Below are 24794 nucleotides of genomic sequence, written 5' to 3'. Positions count from 1 at the left end.
GCTTGCGGTCGGTCATAAAGGACTTCCAGCTAACTTTTGATCCACTGGAGGGATTTGGCTGATTTTTGGAAGTGTTTATGTTTGATGTATGCTGAGTCTGAATATTTTTATTGAAATTGGATGTATGGTTTTAAAGTTACAGTGTGTGTGTAAAAACTGTATTTTTACTGTATGTAATAATTGGTTTAACTGTTTATCTGAGGGGAGGGAACCTGTGGGCTGTACTATGCTGTTATTGGTTAATTTCATCCTCCCCCTGGGAGTGTCCTGCGTGTACCTTATCCTAATAAAAAGCAGGCTGGGTGTTCCAGTCCTCAGACCTCTTCTGACCCTCAATACGTAGCCTTGTCTCATTATTGGAGGGAACTGCTATATCACACTGGGGATTGCTATGCGCTGCATATTCCCCTGAGCTCTTAATCACTTAGCTCTTTTAAGAGCTTGTTCCTGTTACGCTCTCCTGGAGGAGAGGTCTTCCCCACACGGTCCTGGAGGACAGAAGCCGATCCAGGGTGGAAGGAAGACGGCGCGGCTCCAGTTAAGCTACGGCGGTTGTGGAGCCTGCGGTGGTTGTGGTGTCGTCTGCAGTGCTTGGAGTCCTCTGAGAGCGCTAGGAGCATCCATCAACGGAGGGTACTCGGTCGGAGTACACGGAGCTCCGTTACACTATATTTTACAGTCTTTGTATTCCTACCATTATGTCCATTCCTATCTTCCACTATTCTTCCACATTCTGACAATCACACATGCCTTAACAGCTACCCACCTCTACTCACATCTGTTCATACATGAATGCATTGATACACCAATAGGCTAAGTTTCATACATGCATTGACACACACACACAACCCAAATACATACATATGCACACACATTTTTACAATCATCATACAGGTATAAACTCACTCAGAGATCCCCATGCATGCATACACCAATTTCCTGGATATATCCACGGCAGCATTACGATAGGGTATAAATATTCCTCCTACCAGACCGGATCTCCAGGTCCTCACACAGCGTGAGGACGTCCAGTGACGCTCTAGCACAGAAAACCTGTGCTATGAAGCAGGAAGTTCCCTCTAGTGGCTGTCTAATAGACAGCCACTAGCGGAGGACTTACCGTATATACTCGAGTATAAGCCGACCCGAATATAAGCCGAGGCCCCTAAATTTACCCCAAAAAACTGGGAAAACTTATTGACTCGAGTATAAGACTAGGGTGGAAAATGCAGCAGCTACTGGTAAATTTCTAAATAAAATTAGATCCTAAAAAAATTATATTAATTTAATATTTATTTACAGTGTGTGTATATAATGAATGCAGTGTGTGTGTGTATGAATGCAGTGTGTATATGAATGCTGTGTATGTATGCAGTGTGTGTATGAATGCAGTGTGTATATAATGAATGGAGTGCAGTGCGTGTATATGAGTGTTGTGTGTGTATATGAGTGCAGTGTGTATGCAGTGTGTATATAATGAATGCAGTGTGTGAGTGCAGTGTGTATGTGTGAGTGCAGTGTGTATGTGTGAGTGCAGTGTGTATGTATGAATGCAGTGTGTGTATAATGAATGGAGTGCAGTGTGTGTATATGAGTGCAGTGTGTGTATATGAGTGCAGTGTGTGTATATGAGTGCAGTGTGTATATAATGAATGCAGTGCAGTGTGTGTATGAGTGCAGTGTGAATGCAGTGTGTGTATGTATGAATGCAGTGTGTGTATGTATGAATGCAGTGTGTATATGCAGTGTGTGTATGAATGCAGTGTGTATGCAGTGTGTGTATATAATGAATGCAGTGCAGTGTGTGTATGAGTGCAGTGTGAATGCAGTGTGTGTATGTGTGTATGTATGAATGCAGTGTGTATGCAGTGTGTGTATGAATGCAGTGTGTATGCAGTGTGTGTATGAATGCAGTGCAGTGTGTGTATGAATGCAGTGTGTATATAATGAATGCAGTGCAGTGTGTGTATGAGTGTGTGTATGAATGCAGTGTGTGTGTGTGTGTGTGTGTGAGTGCAGAGCATTGGTGGGGGTGGGCATTTTATTAATTATTATTATTGTAATATATATATTTTTGTAATGTTATTATTTGTTTTATTATTATTATTATTTTTTATTTATTATTTTTTTTATTTATTTTTTTGTCCCCCCTCCCTGCTTGTTAGCTGGCCAGGGAGGGGGGCTCTCACTCCCTGGTGGTCCAGTGGATGGGCTGTAGGAGGGGGGCTGTCAGGAAGCTGTAACTTACCTTCACCGCAGCTCCTGTCAGCTCCCTTCTCTCTCCTCCGTCCGTGCAGCTCCCAGGTCAGCTTCCTCTGCAACTCTCGCGGCCGCGCGGAGCGTTGCCACGGTAACCCGTGGCAACGCTCTGACCCCGCGGCTCTCGCGAGAGTTGCAGAGGAAGCTGACCTGGGAGCTGCACGGACGGAGGAGAGAGAAGGGAGCTGACAGGAGCTGCGGTGAAGGTAAGTTACAGCTTCCTGACAGCCCCGGTCCTTGTCTGTATTATGGCAATGAAAATTGCCATAATACAGACAACTGACTCGAGTATAAGACGAGTGAGTGTTTTTCAGCACAAAAAATGTGCTGAAAAACTCGTCTTATACTCGAGTATATACGGTAACCCTGCAAGGTAAATATTGCAGTTTAAAAAAAAAAAAAACTGCAATAATTACACTTGCAGGGTTAAGGGTAGTGGGAGTTGGCACCCAGACCACTCCAATGAGCAGAAGTGGTCTGGGTGCCTGGAGTGTCCCTTTAATGCAACAGGATATTTCCCAGTGCTGCTTGGTTTAATTGTCATACTGTTGTACAATTTATTATCTGGTATTATCCTGCCTGGTTATCCTATGTTGTGGCACAGACCGTGCTAATCTCTATATTCCAGGTTTAGGAGATCCAACTTTACCATATTTCGGATTTAATGTCCAGAGAATTTTCACATTATGTTTTGGATAGATGCAGTATCTGTTCAGACGATGTGTCTGTTTTTGCACTTATTATTTATCTACCTATTTTCATCATGTTTGATTAACTTTTTTCAATTGCGTTTTTTCAACCACTGTTTGCCGGTTACCTGATACCTGCTGGTAACCGTATATTGTCTTACCATTCATAATGGGTTTTTGGAACAATCCAAGTATAAAGAGTATCCTGATATTTGTGATGCTTTGATACCTTGAACTTAGCGTCATAATAAGGTATGTCTCACGCAATTTCATTTAACTCCTTTCTTATTGAATTTTCTGTTCTCAGATGTCACTATAAAGTCTTCTACCTATTACGATACTACATTAGTGAATTGTTCCTGTATTTCTGTTTTCCTATAGCATCCAGCCGGTGTCTCTCTCCTTGAGGGAATGTTCTATTTTTTTTTTTTTTTTTTAGGAGTTTATGTTACAGTCTCTGATCTCTGAGAAACTGGAAGAATTAGCAGCTTCCCTGATGCTGTAGTTGTTCTCAGACTTGAAACTATTCCTGTTTAACCTGGCCTATTCTGCCACAGTCCCTCTGCTATTTTATATCTAATACCTTTTCCTCCCATTTTGCAATTAACAGGATGCCAATGCTTAGTTGGGGTAGAGGTCTGATTCCCTGTTCCTCCTATCGAACACTAATTTGGGTACCTCTGCAGTTGCCTTTGACTGGGGGGGGGAAGTGTTTTTTCTTAGTGTACATGATAATCTAAGATTAATTCCGTAGCCTGGTTTATTTCTCCTGCTCATTTATTGGTATATCTTTCAGATCTGTATAATTCGATGCTGTTGTCCAGGAATGGACAGGTGTTAGATTCCTGGATATTATAAGTTGCTGATTTCATTATGATTTGGCAATCTAGAAACTGCTGCTAGGATTAGTGCCTCAGTGCTGTCTTTCACTCCTGCCTTTTCCAACCACTGGTAGAATTTTGCCATGTGAGCCACATCCACTACCTGCTGGTGGTACACCCCATGGAGAGTTTTTTCTTGTCAAGGAATCTCCTTTTTTTCTGCATCCTCGATCTGTGGAAGTCTCAGGCATTCCCTTAGCAGTTCATCTTTGGGAGCAATCTTCGTGATGTACTTGTGGATGCTCTGTGTTTCATCCAGGACTGCGGCCTTGACTCTCATCAGGCCCCGATCTCCTTACTTCCGGCAGGAAGTAGTTTCCTGGTCTTGACATCCATGGTGACCAGTTCTTCTCTTGACCAGGTTATTATTCCAGTTGGGTACCTGATGACCGGTAGGGCACATGTGTTCATGGCTTGGATCTTGTTCTTGCCATTGAGCTGGGACGTCAGGACCTGTCTGGCTCTTTGGAGGTACTTGGATGTTGCTATCCTCCTTGCCTCTTCCTCATGGTTGCCATGCATTTGTGGTACCCCCTGGCACTTGTAGCTGTTCTCTGCATCTCCTATTTGGCCTTCTGGTACTTCAACTCCTTCTGTCCTGATCATCTTCCCTCTTTTTGCTATCAACCACCTGCACTTCTCTAGTCCAAATGACAATCCGATGTCCTTGCTGTATATTCTAGTTAGGTGGATCAGTTTGTCAATGTCTCCCTCATTCTTGGCATACAGCTTCATGTAGTCTATGTAGAGTATCCACTCTTCTTGATGATCTGGATAAGGGGGGTGAGGCCTATGTAGAACAGCATTGGGAATAGCGTATCACCACATTTAATGTTCACTTGAGCTATTGTGCTGGAATTGGCTTCTAGAGTTGTTTTCCTCCTATATATATATCTTGATTATAATTAACTGTTAGAGATGAAGTATGGGACTAGAGGTTTATTGGGAAAGCACACACACGCGCAGACACACACACTGAAGAACATGTATAATATATATATATATGTCATTCTTCTGATCTTTAACCCCTTAAGGACCAAACTTCTGGAATAAAAGGGAATCATGACATGTCACACATGTCATGTGTCCTTAAGGGGTTAAAGGCACTCTATATAGAAGACAGAATTTCATTCCCCTACAAGACCAGTCATATTATTCTAAGATATGGTTTCCTTTATGAATAAACAGTAACACATTAACTAGGTCTATCTGCAAAAGTGAATGTGGACTAGAGGAGCTGAAGGTGTTAAAGTTTAAGATTAAATAAGAGAAAATGTGTGGTGGGGAAGAAAAGGCGATAAGGTTTTGAGGAATCAAGAGGTGTAGATAAGGGAGCAAATTAGATGAAGTTTGACAGAGTTTGTTGAGTTTGGAGAAATAAAGCAGGGGCTGTGAAAATTAGTCTGGATAAGAATAGAATTCACGGGGTTAATATGACTAGAATAAACGTTGGTCATTTCGTTTTCTTTTTCATATTATTTTCCTTTGGGCTCAAGTACATTTGGAACCTAGAATTGTCCCTGCAACCTTCTTCTACTTAAAGGGAACTTGTTGGTATCTGATGGTAGGAGATGGCATGTATATATGGCAGTATTACAGGTCATTAAAATATTAATGTGCATGGCCTTGCTCCATCTCGTTTTCCAAGTATACCGGATTTTAATAGACCCTACCACAATATCTACACAACCACGTTCCTGAATATAAAGTAGCATTTTGCACATTAAATAAGATGAGTGCAATCACCATTGGAAGAATCTTTGATAGCATAGCTTTGTTATTTTATACAGTTAATGTACTTTGCAAAAAAAAATAAAAAAAAAGTAGATGGCTAAACCTCTTTACATTAATATCAAAATATATTAGTGACTGACTAGTGTTCAAATATGTTTATGTAAGCAACGGACTAGATCGTATACTGTCATTTATCTGTTAAATCACTTGTAAAGCTGAAACAGTATGTCATTGCGAGGGATGAGCTCGGTTCTTCAGGGTAGCAGCTGTAAGGAGGACCGCTCTTTAGTCTTTCCCGAACAGCAAAATTAGTGCAGTTGCAGATGGTAGAAGTAATGAGAATCTCAAAGGTTTTTTTTTTTTCGTTGCTGTTGGAAACCGAAAAAATATATTTAGCTAAGGGAGGATAAACAACAGAGCGGAACTTAAAAGTATGTCTGACTCGATTTTTTAAAAGATAAATATTGCACTGTTTTTCCTTCCATAAGGCAACCAATTATCTTCGGAGCTAATGTTTCTATTTTGTTTGCTTTAGTTTTTTTTTTTTATATTGTCTTCGTATACCAGGTAGATTAGTGATTATACGTTGTATATGAACTTAGTACATTAACAGTAACAAAATTAATATTGGTAACCGACAAGTAGATGGCTGAATATTCTAAAGATTGTTGGGGGGGGGCGCAAAGGGAGGAGATAGTGAAGACAGATGAATGTCAGGATTTCAGAGGTTTGGGGAAGGTGCAAAAGAAGATGGATGTGGCACAGGACAACACAGAGGACATGCCATTGTTAAAGTGGAAGTATGGTAGCTGACATCTAGGTTAAACACTGTGGATGAGGGGGTGATTGAAGGAAGAAAGGAAATATGAGAATGACAGGTGAAATGATCGATATTGATGGAGTGAAGAGAAGAGAAGAACATATTAGAAGAATTATAACATGCATCTATTTTGATTGGTTGATGGGTGTACTTGTAGTGTGAAGATAACCTGGAGTCTTCCAAGATGCGGTTGCGATGGATAAATGTAAAGGAAAGGAAGGTAGAGAATTACTGGATACCATCTGATCTTTTGAGAAGAAGGATGGAATGTGCCATTTTGTATGACGCAATATAGTAAATAGTGGAAAGTAAGCAGTCTAAAAGTGAGGGATGGTTAAATGGTGGTAGGTGGGACAATAGAGAAGATCTGGGATAGAGCCAGAGGGAGTCAAGGCTGGTGAGGTTTTAAGACGGCAGTAATATTCCCATCCTGGACCTAGGCAAAGTTGTAATCCCTATAAACTTGAATTACACTCCTGAAACGTCTAAACACAAAGAATACTATCAAAATATAAATATGAAAAAAAGAACTTTTAAAATATGCAAAAAACAAAAAAAAAACTTTAAAGGGATACTATAAGCACCAAAACAGTCTTAGCTTAATGGTGTGGTTTTGGTGTATTGATCATGCCCCTGCAGTCTCACTGGTTATGCTAATTAAATTTGTTTTTACAGCCCTAGTCACACATCCTCTGTATATAACCTACACAGTCTCTCTACACATTCCATATGAAGAGAAATCTAATGTTTAAACTTCCATTATAGCATAGTGTGTATATTTAAGATTTTCATATCTCCTGTTTTGTTAATAGCTTGCTAGACCCTGCAGGAGTCTGCCATGTGCTATTAAAGTCCAATTTACAGTGCAGGAGATAAGAACTTCTAAAGTAAACACATTCTGCAGACTAAGAAAAGCACACTTTCTTTCATATTGGCTGTGTGAGTCACATCCTGGGGCAGTGTGGCTAGTGGCTGCATAAACAGTTACAAAAAAGTCCTAAATGGCATAAAATTAAGCAGTGAGGCTGCAGGGGCGTGATCTATACATCAAAACTGCTTTGGTAGTTTTGGTGTTTAGAGTAACCTTTTCTTGGTTGTACTTGTAAATCTATAAGATATCTGCTGCCTGGATTAATAAATAGATTCTGTAGTGAGTCTCTTTAGCACCATATTCTATCAGCAGCAGTTCTATTGTACAAAGTTCAACTTGTAAACTGACAAACTAAAAAATATGTAACGTATCTGTCCTTTTAATCCACTTTTATTGAACAGCATATCTCCATAGTATATTCTGACAACACAAAAACAAACACAAACGGGACTTTAAGGCAGACAGAGTTAAAGGGACTCTCCAGTGCCAGGAAAACAATCCATTTTCCTGGCACTGCAGGTCCCCTCTCCCTCCCACCATCCATCCCCGGTTGCTGAAGGGTTGAAAACCCCTTCTGTGACTTACCTGAGACCCGCTCCTCCCCTTCATCCCCTTCATCACGTCAGCTGGCGGGGGAGACTGATCCCACCCGCCAGCTGAGGAGACCTAATGCGCATGCGCATTAGAGCTCTCCATAGGAAAGCATTGAAATTGCTTTTCAATGCTTTCCTATGGGGAATTGAGCGACGCTGGAGGTCCTCACACAGCGTGAGGACGTCCAGCGATGCTCTAGCACAGGTTTCCTGTGCTATGAAGCAGGAAGTGCCCTCTAGTGGCTGTCTAGTAGACAGCCACTAGACGAGGAGTAAACCCTGCAAGGTAATTATTGCAGTTTATGAAAACTGTAAGCAGTTGCAGGGTTAAGGGTAGTGGGAGTTGGCACCTAGACCACTTCAATGGGCAGAAGTGGTCTGGGTGCCAGGAGTGTCACTTTAAGGCAGACAGGTATAATGACAAACTGGGAATGGTGGACTCACACCGACTGACTTAATTATACTTTTTTGTCCCATTGTCTTATTTCTCTTAATTTACACAATTAACCCATAATCCATTACAACATATTATACCTCGTACCTTATTCAGTATATTTCAATGCTTGATTATTCTAGGTGTTAAGCAAGTCAATAATGGTTCTCTTCATGATTCACCTTCTGTGTGTTCCCCGGTGTATCTGGATTCTAGACTCCTTGTATGAGGATATAGTAATCTGTACAATGGCTGCAATTTGTTGAATATAGCTGTATATAATAGAGTGATGCAGTTGCAATAAATTAATAGGAGTACAGATGATTAAATTTGACATCTGATTCCTATAGTATAACATGCAAATGCAATGTAATCTTTATCAATGTCTAAAAGTGTGTAATGGGTCATGCTTTGAAGATGTGATGGGAAATGAATTATAACCCACTTTTTTCTCTTCAGGGAGAGCCAATCACTGGTCAGCAATTATTGGTGGGTCCCACTCTAAAGAATATGTCCTTTGGGAATACGGTGGATATGCTAGTGAGGGAGTAAAACAAGTTGCTGAGTTTGGGTCCCCAGTCAAAATGGAGGAAGAAATACGACAAAAAGTAAGTACTCTGAAAAAAAGGTGCCCTACTATCAGTTGTTTCCAAAATCGTTAGAATTGTGCATTTGGATCAAACTAAACATTCAAGGGTTTCAAGCTCTAGGCAATGGGAAGGGCTGTAAAAATAATACATTTTATGTAATCTGAGTTTATATTATAAGTTGTGCAGGTCTCTTATGTTGGGGGTTCAAAGTTGTCAATTGTCTTTTGACCATTATTTTTTTAGATCATGACTGATGGAATTAATAGCAAATCCTACTGTTGCATGTTTTTTAAACAATGTATAAATATATTCTGATTTAATCTATAAAAAGGGAATTTTAATTTTCTTAACTCAGAGTTATTTTTGAAAATGCATTGTTGTTTATTGTAATCAAGTGAAAAAATAATGACAAAAGCATTTAACAAGGAAGTGTTTGGCTTGTCGACAGCTTTGGGTCTATATGTTATTGTTACCCAACTTCACTGTACTGAGATTATTGACCTTGATGAGAATGGAATCAAACCAATGACTTCTTAATACTGCAGTCAACATCTTTAACCATTGAGTTATTGCTCTAATGAATGTCAGTCGCTAACCTCCCAACTCACAGTAAACATCCTTTTCCAGGATAAATATAAATTGCTTCTCTTCCACAATGCTTCAACAATGCTCCTTCTGCTTTCCCAAAATGATTTTTGTATGCAATCATACCCTGATATGTGTCACGTAGGCTATTGGGCAATGCAGGCTTCTTTATAGTTCAGGTAGAATGATGTCATTATTACGATATTGTACAACCCAACATACAGTGAGTAACCCAGATTGGAATATGATAACGTACTACTGGTCCTTAGAGTGGCCAACTATAAATAGATAGACAGAGAATGGTTAAAGACAAGTCAAGTATATAGAGCCAGAAATCGGGAGAACGAGAGACAGAAGCCTGGTCAAGGGTACCAGAAAGGAGAATAGTCAGTATGACTCAAAACCAGAAAAGACAGTATAAATATGTATAAACGCACTATTAGGACCAACATTAAACCACAACAGGGCATAGAACAGAGCCCAAGAAAACTATTTATAATGTGGCTCATTAGACATGGAGCAACGTCCTCAAAACACTATGGGCAGTCAAAACTCATGTAATTTGGCATAATTTACAAGATAATGCTACTTCATAGAAGAAGCAGAGTTACACCACCTATTATCCGGATTGCCACAGGAAGGGTACGGCCTCCCTCGAGACCCTCACATGGGCCCCCCAGGGAGACCAACACAAGAGGTACTTACAAGAGTTATTTACAGTCACTTTAGAAGGATTGGTCTTTTGTATTTGGCTATTTGTTTGCTCATATATTGTAATAATACTTATATATTCCTAATGTTATTTTACTTATTACTACATAGTGTCCCTAAAAAATGACTAAACTAGAATAAATAAATAAATTAGCAAGAAAATATGTGGGTTTTTTTTAGTACAAAAAGTATTATGTGTAGAAACTCTATTTAAAGATGGCCACTATATAAAAATGGCCACTAGAGGTGCTTCCTATTTCAGCTTTGCATAATGTGCTTTGCATGGAGTTGCTGAACTTCTCTGAGCAGATGCGGATTGCGCATGCCCAATAGCCTCCCAATGCTTTCCAATGGGAAAGCATTGGATTGGCTCAGGTCATCAAAATTTGGAGGCTAAGCCAGGCGGGGCCTGCCACGGCAAGTACATACACCTTTTCAAAGTGATGCCAAATACTTATTTTAACACTATAGTGTCAGGTATGCATGTTTCTAAATGTTATATAAATAAAAATAGCAATACAATTATTGGCTAATTGTGTCTCTTAAATATTACTTCTCTTTTTATATTACTTTTAGAGCATTTTCTTTATCTCATAGCATCAAGGGTTTAACATTTTGAAAAATCTTTTCTTTATCATTCTATTTTACAATAATTATGCTGAGCATACCTTATACACTTACCCACCATTTTATATGGCATTGCCGCCTCCTGTTGCATTCGTACGCACTTAGGAATAATTGCAGTAAATATGTGCGGTTTTACCTGCAGACAATGATTACTTAGAAGGCTTTTCTAACAAACTCAACTAGAGTTGCATGCTTTTAGCGAAAACAACAACAAAAAATATGGTTAATATAAAAGACACCTGTTGCCATTGTTGATCATACTTCTTTACACTTAAGAAAAAAGAAATAAGCTTTTTGTATCATTGTACAAGAACGCACATATGACTAATCCTGTTAATATTCCAACTGCTGGTTTTAAAGTGAAAAAGCAAGACATTTATTTGAAAGACGAGCTACTTAGCTTAGAAAACTATTTTCTTTTAACAATTGTCAATAATACAATAACAATTGTCCTTTATCAAACCATTGTGTAGTGTATATATAAATAAATATATATTTGTGGTCAGGGACAACAAACCAAGTTATGGTTATAGTCGTGGTGGCATAAGTTGGTTGTGGTGTGCGGAAACTGACGTTCGGGTAGGCCTGTAAAAGAAGGCAAAAAGTTCAACAGATTAGAGTAGCTGGTATAATAAACACAATGTATACAATAAATGGTTGGGCATCTGTATTTCAAAATATATTCCATCTTGCAAATAAATTCTGATGGGTGCCCAGAAGGCCTTTTCCTCTGACACTGTACAAACTGAGCTGTGTAGGCTGTTATACAGTGCAGGATAAGGTGACCAAGCTCCATTTTAACATATACGATTCTTAATGTTCTCGGAGTGTGCAAAGTGTAATGTCAAGTTGAAGTGGACAGTTGAGAACTGCATCCAAATATGAGTAAAACGAAAGAGGACGGTGGTTGCGCACACAATGAATGATATCCTTAGTCTAAAGTGGAATCCCTAGGTTCTGTAAGCATAAAAAACCATCATAGGGCAATACATCTCAGACTTAAATAAAATATAAGAAAAACTTGTAAAACTCACAATATTTAGAGTCTTTCTGAGTTGGCTCTAAACCTTTAAAGCAGATTTGTCAATCTGGTGCAGATAATGCAATATAGGTCCCTTGAAAAACGTCAAAAAGTCTTCTTAATGCAGAAATCAGGAACCAGGATCACCCGTTGAATAAAGGATAAATACTTTAATTAGAAAATAATAAAAATCCAGCACAACGCGTTTCGACCTAGTGCAATAGGTCTTCCTCAGGTGCATAACATAAGACAGTCACATAACATTCTTATATACCATACAAAATAAGTATAATTACTAATAAAACATTTGCAGCTGTGAAGTCCGTCCTTAACTCCATATATGGAGTGTTTCCGGCAAGAAAAATAGTGTGTATGCCTCCTCCAAGATGGCCGCCGTGTAGTCTTGTCCATAGAGGTGCGCATGACCTTCCCTAGATGGCCGCGCGTCATTGCCATGTAGCTGTGTATCATTACTTCCAGTTTCATTTTGCTCCGGTCACGTGGTACGGCTTCCGATCACGTGACACCGGAGGGGGCGTGGATAACATACGGCCGAGTCATTAATACAAAGGAGTGTCAATCTTATCACTCCCAGTTCGTATTTTAAGTCCATTTGGCATAAAAATTAGAGGAAGAGAAAGAGAATTGTATAAAACAGAGATCAAATATATAAAATATCCAACAGTAGTATAGTTTGAGAGAATAGGTTTCTTATATCTTAAAAAATAAATATTAAAAATATATATATTATTATAAAACCACAAAATGCATATATAAATATAATAAAATAATAATACACATAGAAGGGAGAATTTATAAAGTTGAACCAATTTCAAAATCAATGTTTAAGCCCTTTGGACATAATGTTTGAAGCTCAAATATCCAATTTGATTCTTTTTTGTTTAAATTCATAGCAGTATTGCCACCTCTCCAATGATTTTGTATTTTGTGAATAGCTGTAAATTGCAGTTCTTTAGGGTTAGAGTTGTGTCTTTCTAAAAAAGTGGCTAGATACACTATGATTTAAAAACCCAATTATTATATTCCGAATGTGTTCATAAATCCTAGTTTTTAGCGGTCTTGAAGTTTTTCCTACATACTGTAAGACGCATGTACATTGTAACAAATAAATAACATTAGTAGACTCACATGAAATAAAAGAATTGATATTAAAAAATTTTTGGTTATATTTGAAGTAAAGTCAACTTTCTTTTTTTTATTATATGTGTATTTCTGCAGGTATAACAATTACCGCAATGATAAAAACCTTTTTGGGTTTCTGACCATTTAGTTAAAAAATTAGAATTTTTATTTTTATTTTCTTTGTCTACATAGTTTGAGGTTAAAATTTGCTTAAAATTTCTTGCCCCTCTGAAAATGAACTTAGGTTTATCCCCTAAAAAATCACGCATTTCATGTTCCTGTTGTAAAATATGCCAGTTTTTATTTACAATTCTGTTTAAAATGCCCACGTTACTACAATAATTAAAAATAAGATGGATTTGTTTGTTCTGTTCTTTTTTATCCTTACTCTTATAATTTAATAACTGTGGTCTATTTAAATCACCAATGTTATTAATGTCCTGTTGAAGATCTTTTTCACAGTATCCTTTTTGTGCAAATTGTTTCTTTAAAAATAAAGATTGAGAATTAAAATCCTTTTTGTCTGTGCAATTTCTTCTAATGCATAAGAACTGGCCTTTTGGGATATTTTTAATCCATGGGTCATAATGGCAACTGCTTGTTTCGATAAAACTATTTACATAAACTTGTTTGAAGAAGGTGCGTGTTTTAAGTTTATTATTGGAAATAAAAATATTCAAATCTAAAAAATCGATACTGTTAGGGCTAACATTTTTAGTCAATTTTATTCCCCAGGTGTTTGAATTAAGATACGTAAAAAATGAGTTAAAATCTGCCTCGGTTCCTTTCCAAATAATAAAAATATCATCTATGTACCGTCTGTATAGGGCCAAGTTTGCTCCCCAACCATGCTCCTGAAAAATAAATAAGTGCTCCCAATAAGACATAAACAGGTTAGCATAACTGGGGGCAAACTTAGTCCCCATAGCATTACCTTTAATCTGTAAATAAAAATCACCATCGAACCAGAAAAAGTTATTATTTAAGATCATCTGAATGCCTTTGGTAATAAAATCAATTTGTGTATTTAAAAATTCTTTAGATTGGTCTAAAAAAAAAAGTAGTTGCCTCAATACCTTTGGAGTGTTCGATAATAGTGTATAGACTAGTAACATCACACGTGATTAATAAGTAGTCTTCTTCCCATTTTAGTTCATCTAAAATCTTTAACAGGTTCATTGAGTCTTGCAGGTGTGAGGGGCGCATTTTAACCAACGGTTGTAGGTAATAATCAATAAATTGAGATAATGGTGATAAAAGTGAACCTATCCCAGAGACTATAGGCCTTCCTGGTGGGTTCTCCAAGTCTTTATGTATTTTGGGCAGGATATAAAGGACCGGTATCTTAGGGTGTTGTACTTGAAGAAACGAAAATTCATTTTTGTCCAGTACATTATTTTCCACACCTATTTTAAGAAAATTCTCATATTTTACTTTAATATCAGTTGTAGGGTTATTATCCAACTTTTTGTAAGTAGTATTATCTAACAGTTGCCGTTTTATTTCATGGAGGTATGCATTTTTATCTAAAATGACCACCCCCTCCCCCTTTGTCAGCAGGTTTAATTACAACGGAGGAGTTCTGTTTTAGATCTTTAAGAGTTAATTTCTCTCTAAAGGATACGTTTTGTTCATATTTTGATAGAGGTTTGATGTTATAAATTTCCTCTAAGCAAGCTTTTTCGCATACTTTCATACTGTGTGATTTTAAATGTTGTGGGTTGAAAGAAGATTTTTTCTTAAAATTAGTGTGTTTAATGTTACTCTCTATTAATTCTGTATCTACACCTTCTTCTCCTTCGTTTTCGGGTATATTAACTTTTTTCTTATAAAAAATTTTTTTTAAACAAAGCTTTCTCGTAAATCTTTTAATATCAATGAATGCTTCAAATTTATTCACGGAACAGCTTGAGGCGTATTTGAAACCTTTTCTTAAAACTTTCTCTTTTGTTGGTGATAAAAATTTATTAGATAAATTAAAAATTCTTATTTCATTATTGTCACTTTTTTTCTCTCTTGATTTATCTCTCCCTCCTCTGGCTCCTCTTCTGACATTCTCTATCTTTTGTGGGGGTTCTGTGATACTATTCTCTCCTCATCCAACGTGGTTCTAAAAAAACTTCCTCTCCTCTTTCACTCCTTAATCGTTCAAATCTGTTTTTCAATGGGATTTGAAAAGATCTATCTTCATTATATCTGGGCCTAGATCTCTGAACATCTCTTTTAGGTTTAGGCGAGATTTGTACAGGTTTTCTATCAAATTGTTTGGGTCTAGTCTGTCTATCCTTAAATGGGCTTATCTTATTCGGTGAGATCCTTCTATCGTTATAGGGATTGTTAGGGATACTTTCTTTTCTTTTCCAAACAGGGGTTTTAGGTACATACTGTCGCATGTGGTTAGGATTTTTTTGGTTTCCATATTTATTTTCCTCATGCCAATTTCTAGTCATTTTTTGGGATGGTTTTACTCTATTCTGATCTGATTTACCACTCCCTGGTATTTTCCTTACTCTGTTACTGGCATAATCATCCAGATCCCTTTTATATTTCTTCTTTTTATTCTCAATGATAGAATTCTCTAATTTATCCAGATTGTTTTTAACTCTTTCAGAAAGCATATCAAAATCCTGAGTACCTACAAATGGTTCCAATTGTGTTTGTAATTTTTAATAGTAACGTCTAGTTCTTGTAAATCCTCCTTTCTTTGTGTTACAATTATGTTAATCATTGTAATAGAAAAGGATTCAAGAGCATTTGTCCAAATTCCCATAAATTTGGTGTTATCCAAGTCAAAGGTGGGAAATTTGGTAAATCTCAACCCTCTAGGTGTAATTTTATCTTTGAGGTATTTTTCCAAAGTGAAGATCTCCCATTTTATTTTTATTTCCCTACTTAATAATTTCTCCAATTGGTGGATCATATCATCTAGGTTATCACTTATAGTAAAACCTTCATTTTGCTGGGGTTCCTCACACATGAATTTTTCAATGGCGGATTTAAACCAATGTTTTTTTCTTTCAAATAATGTCATAATAACAGAAAAAGCAGCCTCTTTGTACCAGTGACTAATAGAATACACGGAAAAAAACAGAGATAAAAGATGGCGCTAAAAGTAATTATAATGTGTAGAATATCATATATAGAACCAGTGCAGCACACACAAATAACCACCCAAGTGTATAGTCACTGTATAACACTTACATACAAGGATAAAACGAAAGAGGACGGTGGTTGCGCACACAATGAATGATATCCTTAGTCTAAAGTGGAATCCCTAGGTTCTGTAAGCATAAAAAAACATCATAGGGCAATACATCTATTTTTTTTTATATTTTATTTAAGTCTGAGATGTATTGCCCTATGATGTTTTTTTATGCTTACAGAACCTAGGGATTCCACTTTAGACTAAGGATATCATTCATTGTGTGCGCAACCACCGTCCTCTTTCGTTTTATCCTTGTATGTAAGTGTTATACAGTGACTATACACTTGGGTGGTTATTTGTGTGTGCTGCACTGGTTCTATATATGATATTCTACACATTATAATTACTTTTAGCGCCATCTTTTATCTCTGTTTTTTACGTGTATCCAAATATGAGTCACAGTATTTCTGACTGTGGTGCAAAACGTCAATGTTTAAAGGGTTATTCACTATAGTGAGAATCCAAAGAGAATTTAAGACCAGAGTAGCCGTACTGAAAGCATTGTCTACTTAGAGAATAAGATGGAAGTCCAGAAATTGAATGCAATATTAATATTTTTCTGACTTGTTAACATCAAGCAAACACGTTTTCTCATGCTAACAACTTGTTTTCTAGCGCTAACAACTTGTTTTCTAGCGATAACAACTTTTTTTCTCGAGATAACATATCAGAAAAATATTAAAAATACATGGCCTATCTGGACTTCCGTAGAATAACCTGTCGGTAACGCTGTAAGTCTCTCTAGTATCAGTTAAAGGATCACTATAGGGTCAGGAAAACAAACATGTATTCCTGACCCTATAGTGCTAAGCCCATCATTTAGGTGACTTGCCCCTGCTTAACCCCCCCATAAAAGTTTAAAACTCACCTTATTTCTAGCGCCGCACGGGTCCACTGAACTGGCTCCCCCTTTGTGACATCAAAATGGCCGATTTTTAGCCAATCCAATGCTTTCCCTTAGGGAAAGCATTGGATTGGCTCAAATTGACACGGGGCAGGGCCAAATGCTGTTTTGGCGAATCAGGACCTCCTCATAGAGATGTATTGAATCAATGCATCTCTATGAGGAAAATTCAGCGTCTCCATGCAGAACGTGAGGACGCTGAACGACAGGACTGCTTACTGTGCAGCCCTGAGCCAGGAAGCCCCTCCAGTGGCCATCTAAGGAGTGACCACTTGGAGGTGTCCCTAGGGGCAATGTAAACACTGCCTTTTCTCTGAAAATTTTCTCTGAATTTTTTTTCTATAATAAAGGTTTACTTTATATACGGTTAAATAATTTTTCCAATAAAGAAGGTTTTTGCATCTCCGTGTTTCTACCCTTTTCTTTGAATCCAATGCACTTTGCATTACTTCTAAATATGTATAAATAAAGAACACATTGGAAATAAATGGTCTTATTAACCAGTAAAACAATATATTCTGTATCAAATTGGACTATGAACAGCGTGGTATACGATGCTTAGGTACTTTTCATTAGCCTTGTATCTGAGCTTTGATGAGCCAGCAATTCTTTGGGGATAATGAGAGCAAAATCTGAAAAGCTCTTAAAAATAATGTATGTTGCAAACTCTGACAGGACCTAGTAATACCAATCATACATTTATGAATACTAAATTTTTCATCTGTACACAGAAAGCTATTTCACTTGTCTTGCAAATTCAGCCATATGGAATAGGATTGAGTAGAATTTTTAAATCTCATGCATATTATAATGTTAAGATTCAGTACATTTCATCTTAAACAAGATACAGAATACGAGAGCAACATTTCTCCATAAAACGACATGAGATTACTGTACTTTGCCAAGTTCTAGACCCAGACCACAAGGAAGGTAATTGAACCTGTGAAATTACTATCACGAAATAGCATTCGTGCTTTTGCCTTTGGGGAAAAAAAGACAAAATGGTTTAAAAGCTGGAATTTTGCAGTGAGCCAGCTATTCATTTGATTGACATATATAAAAGTTCTTTTATACTTTTTCCTGGCATTGTTTTCACAAATGCTGTTTGAAACATACAAGGTATCAAATGTCTCAACAGTCTTACATCCAGTGGGAAAGTCTTGATTTAGTCACCCTAACGTGTCTTCTGGGTTTATAAAAGCATTGAGTATGAATGTGCTGTGCTAGAACACAGAATAGTGTTGCTTTATCCCTCTGCATATGCATGGGTGTCTGGTTGTCAAGTTAGGAAATTGCATGTGCTAGATGGGTAAGTATGTACCCAAGCTGATTTAAGTTTAAGACCAATAATGTCACTTGGACTTCAAAGATAAATCTCTTCTGATATGAGTTGCTACCTTGACATGACCACTTGACTCGACCGAGTTCTCTTATGCACTGATTTGCACAAGACAGAAGTTAGGAGGTATGCAGTATTTTTTAACAATCCAATTAGTTTTAAAATCCACGAGTCCTCTTATTTAATAATTTTGTAGGAAAAAAAAGGGAGAAAAAACACATTACATAAAAAGTACTGCTTGCCCATTATACTTGTATCTATATAAAATACACGCATGGATTTTTTAGTATATCCTTGTTGATTTGTCCCACTGTGAATGACCTGCCACTACAAACCCTTGAATTCGTTTGGTGAGTTTAATTTTCAGGAATTCTAAATTTATAATTACTAATAAATCAACTTGTGCATTAAACCATTTTTATGCCAAAGGCGTGCAAACAATGTGAAAAAGTAAAAAAAAAAAAAAGCCATAGTGTGCCAAGTATAACAAAATATATTTATTAAAACAAACCCTCATCAGATGGAAGAACTAACCAAACCCCACATTCTCCAAATCCTGATGTAAACCTCTTCAGTACTTTTGAATTATTCTTGAATAAATTCAGAGAAGTAAAATACATAGAAACAGGAATATATGATGCAATAATTACCAAGTCCTTACTGGTATTGACTTTTTCTGGTACATGCTAACCTAATTATCACACAATGAGTGTCCTAGTTAATAGCAGACCATAGTAGTCACTAGTTTACAAGAGACAGACTAGCAGCTCTGCAATGTACAAGGAATATATCTATACTCTTTGATACATCAAGCAGTTATATATTAGAAATTATTCAGTACTATTAGACAAAGTTTACAAATGATTTATCTACATTAGTCACCATTCAGGTCTATGGGAAGGTTTTCAGACAGTATTACATCATTTGGAGACCCCCTTTCCCAAGACCATAGAATAATGGGCATTCTAAACAACTGTCTTAAAGTGAATCTTGCAATTGCTCTTTCGTAACATATTTATCCTCATCTTGCGGTATCTTTGCTCAGAGGCCATGCGTCAGTGTACCTGACTCCTGCAACATGTTGATGGATGCCGGCCGCTGCAGATCCACGCCAAATTATAGCCCCTAGTTCGCCCAAGGTGATGACGACGTCAGCGTGCGTGTGACATCTCGCAGGAGACGTGCACGCATGTTCTGGGGTCAAAGGCCTATTTCGGCCAATCAGATTTGTAAAGCACTTATTAACTCATTTTACTTCTACTCTTTGCCCTGTCGTGTTTTCCCTAGTGGTTGTCCGAGAGTGTGTTTCTGAGCTTTTATTTCTGGTTATTGACTTTGGCTTCGTTTTGACTTCCCTGTATTCTGGTATCCCTGACTTTTGGCTTTCCCTCATCGTTGTGTCTCATTCTGGGTACCCGACCTCAGCAAGTATTCTGACAATTCTTTGGTACGTTAAGTCCGGCCATTCTAAGGCCCGGTAAGACGTTACCTTTTAGTCCTAGGTGTGATACAGTTCTACGTGCTGGATAATCTTGTAATCCTGACATCTTTAAGCTTAAAAATAAATACAGATCATGAGTACAGACCTTAACTGCATAAAATTCTAAATATTGTATTTAATAAAAACAAAACAAAACAAAAAAACGTTAAGTAATAAACACTCATGTCTGGGCTAGTTGAGGTTCTTAACTTGTTTACTGCCCCATACTTTGTGATAATGTTGTTGATATAATTATCATGAAATACCTTTGAAAACCCCCTCTGTCTTTAATGGATTTAATTACAGATATGGGTGCTCAGAACTCTAGTTAATAATTTAGAACTATGCAAAATCATACAAAAAAATTACACCTCATCTAATGCTCAGCTAAAGAAAATTAATCTGAAATGTCAAATCAAGTGTATTTTAAGCCTGTAGCTGTGAGAAGTCAATTAGTCCAGGTTTGATTGCATGATTATGTTTTGTGCCAATTTCATTAATACTGAAATTGAAAGACGGGCTTCTGAAAAAAAAAAAGAAAATAAAACTAATATCTAATTCTGTGCAACATACATTTTTCTCTGAATAACTAGATAAGCAGAATAAAGTTTCAAATTGATCTCACTTTGGTCTGGGAAGTTTTCAGGCCTTGAAGCGTGGAGAACTTTTAAAGCAAGTGAGCCAAAGAATTTGGGGGTATCGCCTTTTTTTTTGGTGTAGCTCTAATGATGTGCTACTTCCACCAACTTCAGAGGAATTTACTGTCATGGAGATTAGATATTTATACCAAAGTGGCAACTGTGGAGCAAAAAATAGGAAATGTCTTGGTACGTCTATGAAGAGGAACTCCGAAGAACACGTATACCTCTTTCAATTAGGTCAATCTAATATTATACAAGAAGCATAATTTATGCACTGTACAAAAAATAAATAACAGACAAAAGTCAAGCACTGTAAAAAAACAAAAAAACACTATGCTGGTATCATAATATCATGCTATTGTCACAGTCAATATTCTAAAGAAACAAAGTAGAACCGAGAGAGTATAACTGACGTGTAGAAGGCCAGATATTGTAGAACAAAAATAAAATGCTTTTCCAACCTTGGCCGTTGAGAATTGAATGTTGTCAACCATTGGTACAGGGGATAAAGAGACAGTAAAATGTCCATTGAATTTGGCCTTCTAGTGTTTTCACTGGTGCAGTCGTGTTGCAATGATAATTTCTTATGGAAAAAGTCACCAGGCACTGAATTACATTTGATTATTTATCTATGTGGGAGCTCAGTGAGGTTTGTGCCTCGAGACAGACCTGTAAAAATAAGAAAACACATTGCAGGTGAAAATGAATCCTCTAGATCTGGACATGTGGATGGCTCTTTGAGATGGAGTCATGGTTAGAGATCATGATTTTAATTAAATGGACTTGCAATAACGAATAATACATTTCTATGCTCTTTGGGGCACGTGGAAACATAACAAATAGCACTAGGGTTGCTGTAATCCACACAGTTGTGGAGTTTCTTTTATTAGGCTGTAGTGCAAGTTAATCTCACTTGGGTTATAAAATCCTTATTTTAATGGCTAGATGCTTTCTCCGCTACTTCGAAGTTCTTTCTATATAGCCAATTTTAAAGAGTGCTAAAGGTCTTTGTTTATTGAGTTAGTAAGGATGTTGTGTTTGTCAAATGTATCTTTAGGGCGTTATATAACTTGTCAGACTGTTTCTTCTAGCAGTTAATGTCAGTGAAGGTCACTTGCATTTCGAACTTTAGAGAAAGAGAGGAACTCTTTCAATAAAGGTTGAGGATAATTGGTAGAGTTTTATCAGTGCCCCGGGAGTTATATGTTCCAAGGCAGGTAGGGTTAATACTATTATTAAAAATATTAGTTTCACACAATAATGTTGATCTTGTATATAGCAAAAAAAGAAAAAAAAAAAGAAAGATAGATTGTATATAATGGTACAAATAGAACCTTGCTGGTCTGTCTAGTCTCACAGAGTTTCTTATGAGTCATATTTCACTGATCTGAAGTCCACATTAAAAGGAAATAAAAAGAGTCAATCCCAGTGATATTTAGTTATGTGACAGCAAAGTGTAGCCTTTAGTGTGTTAAATGCTCAGAAGCTTGATTTGTTTTGCCCTTTTAAAAGATTTAGGCTTTAAAATGTCAGAACTCACTGTAGACATGTGCCGTTTCCATCATATTAGCTGAAATGTTTCACAATAACCAGACAAAAGTATGAATTATTATTTTCTAACAAATATATTGAAATCTCACTTTGCAACTTTCTCTCCATCTCCCGTTATCTTTTTGAAATTTTGGTTTTGCATAACTTACATTTCTCAAGTTGGACTTGGGAGATTCTTCCTTTGGCGCTGAAACCTGAGAAATTGAGTTTCCACAACTATCCCAGAGTTCCCAGGTTGACAAATGAGCACAGAAAGTATACACAAGCATCCAGGCACTCACAATGGTTTCTTCAAGAGGCAGTCTATATTTTGGATATTTATGTATATTCCTAGTGGATCCTTTGGGGAACTTGCCCCTCCCTCCCCCCTGTCTGTAACACCCTGGTGGACGTAATCCCTTGCAGCGAGTGCAATGTCCACGTTTTGGTACATACTAATGAGCACAGACAGGCATTGTGTTTCAGACTTCAAATATACTCAGCAATGGACGCTGTTTAGTTGTGTGGCATAGTTATAGGCATGAAAGAAACCTGTGCCAAGCTCCTAAACCCACAGCAGCCAACATTGCATTAGGCTGTGTACCATAAGAAAATACTAAATAAATGAACTAAATAAACAGATGACCAAACTGTCATTGCAGTGACCAATGGAACCATAACCAGATTACAGGAAGGACAAGTTGGCCCTGCATTACAATGTGTCTGGGCACATCTGGCACAACCTTTGTGCATGCCGAAATTAGAATATTATGTAAGTGTTGTAACGGGCTAAAGGACAATTATCTCTCCTTTTTTTCAGTATATGTTAAAGTAAAAAAAAAAATCTGGGTCGATCTAACCCTTCTATAAGAACATAGCAAATTATGCAAAATGTTCCCCTATAAAGATACAGAATATCTGCCACAACTCAGATACATGTATTCATTTGTAAGAGAATAAAATTAGCTTATTGACAAACAGCAACTATACAAAATAGTTGGTTTAAACCTATAGACTCTGAACAATAAAATCACTACAGCCAGCTGTATCAATACAGCTATCTAGCAATGCAGAATCCATTGACATTCCATAAATATACTAAAATAATGCATTAAAGGTGCAGATGTATGACAAACATCATTCCATCTGACAATTATTGGGGAAGATCGTTCGGCTTTCTAGAAAGGGCACCTTCGTCTAATATGTTTTAGACACACAAATGCATTTTTTCAACAACAAATAAACAATGTTTTTTGACTACATTTTCTGACTATGCCCAGAAGAAAATTTTGAATGTAATATTTCTTTATTTGCCATAGATTATGACAATTATCATGTAAACAATAACATGGGGATGCGTTCTTAGCTATTAGTAAAAAAAAAAAACTGCCTCTTTTCCTTTCACTACCAGACGGTCTCTGAAATCGAGCTTAAAAATCCCAAGTGTGAAGAAGCAATGGTTTCTACAAATTCTATTGCTGATTCCACTTACACTACTTTCATCTCCTCTATACCCCGACAATGCACATTTTCCAATTCTCAAATAAAGACGTTTTGCATAATGAACAACAACAAAGTTTCATTGTACGACCATGAACCGACTAGTTTACATCCTTATGTGGAGACTGAAACTTTAAACAAAAACATCTAAAGCTGACACCTAACATTCTTAATTTTTTCCATATACTACTCTAAATAGATCAGGCTAGCAATAGAATTCTTCAAGAATTTGTTAGTTCACATTCTACAGTAGAATGCTAATTGCATTGTATAGCCCGGATAAGAATTCCATCACTCTCTATGTGTGGATTAGTTTAAGATACGAATTGTTTACTTTAGTGTTTTGTCTGCTCAAATAGACTGGCTGACCTCTGCATATTACCCTGTGCCTCTTATGGTTACCCATTAAACCCAAATCTAAAATTTGGGGTATTCACTGGGGAATTGCCAACTTGAGGCCACTGAAAAAAAAAATCTTCAATAAAATATGTTTTCAGCTCTGTATGTTGCCATTAAATGTCAAATTTCCTAGTGAATTCATGATAATGCATAGCTTACAAAATACCTCTGGCCCTTGTTAGAACCAACAACAATCAACCAAGTGTATACAATTACTTAGTTAACTTGCAATTTTTTTATTGGTGTCACTGTGGATAAAGCGATTTATTTATCCATAGCATGGGTTTCAGTTATATGGCCATTTCAGTTGACCAACTGGGATTCCAATTGCATACTATACAACATTACTTTTAAGGCTAAGGGAACACTATAGGCACCAAAACAACTTTAGCTTAGTGAAGCAGTTGTGGTGTATATATCATGCCCCTGTAGTCTCACTGCTCATGTATCTGCCATTGAGGAGCTGAATCAGTTTGTTTATACAGCTGTTAATAACGCTATAGAGCCTACAGGGTCATACTATAGTTGATTAAAGTTCAATTTACAGAGCAAGCACTAAACACTTCTAAAGCAAGTTAACATCTGATTGAAAATGAAACCCTTTTTTTTCATGCAGGTTATGGGAGTCACTGCCAGGGGTGTGTGGCTAAGGCTGCATAAACCAAAACAAAAGTGATTTAACTCCTAAATGACTGTCAGGGTACCTGCGGTCTCTACCTCCGAAAGAGGTAGAGACTTAGCTGTTCCTCCATCCAGACGGCCTGATGGCTCCCTTTCCCACGGTCTATCCGGTCATGCAAGGCCGGCCGCGAGGGAGTGACTGCCTTTTACAGCATCTA

The 24794-nt window shown here is 37.2% G+C and overlaps 1 protein-coding gene across 2 annotated transcripts in view; it reads left to right on the top strand.

The window, feature by feature from the left end:
* Window positions 1-24794, top strand: part of SPON1 (spondin 1) — a 308501-nt gene that overhangs the window by 132465 nt on the left and 151242 nt on the right. For both annotated transcript variants that reach the window (XM_063437314.1, XM_063437313.1), the window contains exon 6: window positions 8740-8888. In XM_063437314.1, the coding sequence (XP_063293384.1) occupies window positions 8740-8888 (149 nt within the window). The remainder of the gene's footprint in view (window positions 1-8739; window positions 8889-24794) is intronic.

Source organism: Pelobates fuscus, chromosome 12 (assembly GCF_036172605.1).
Source record: "Pelobates fuscus isolate aPelFus1 chromosome 12, aPelFus1.pri, whole genome shotgun sequence".
Classification (NCBI taxonomy): Eukaryota; Metazoa; Chordata; class Amphibia; order Anura; family Pelobatidae; genus Pelobates; species Pelobates fuscus.
The sequence above is the reverse complement of the archived record's forward strand: the minus strand, read 5'-3'. Positions and strand labels throughout refer to the sequence as shown.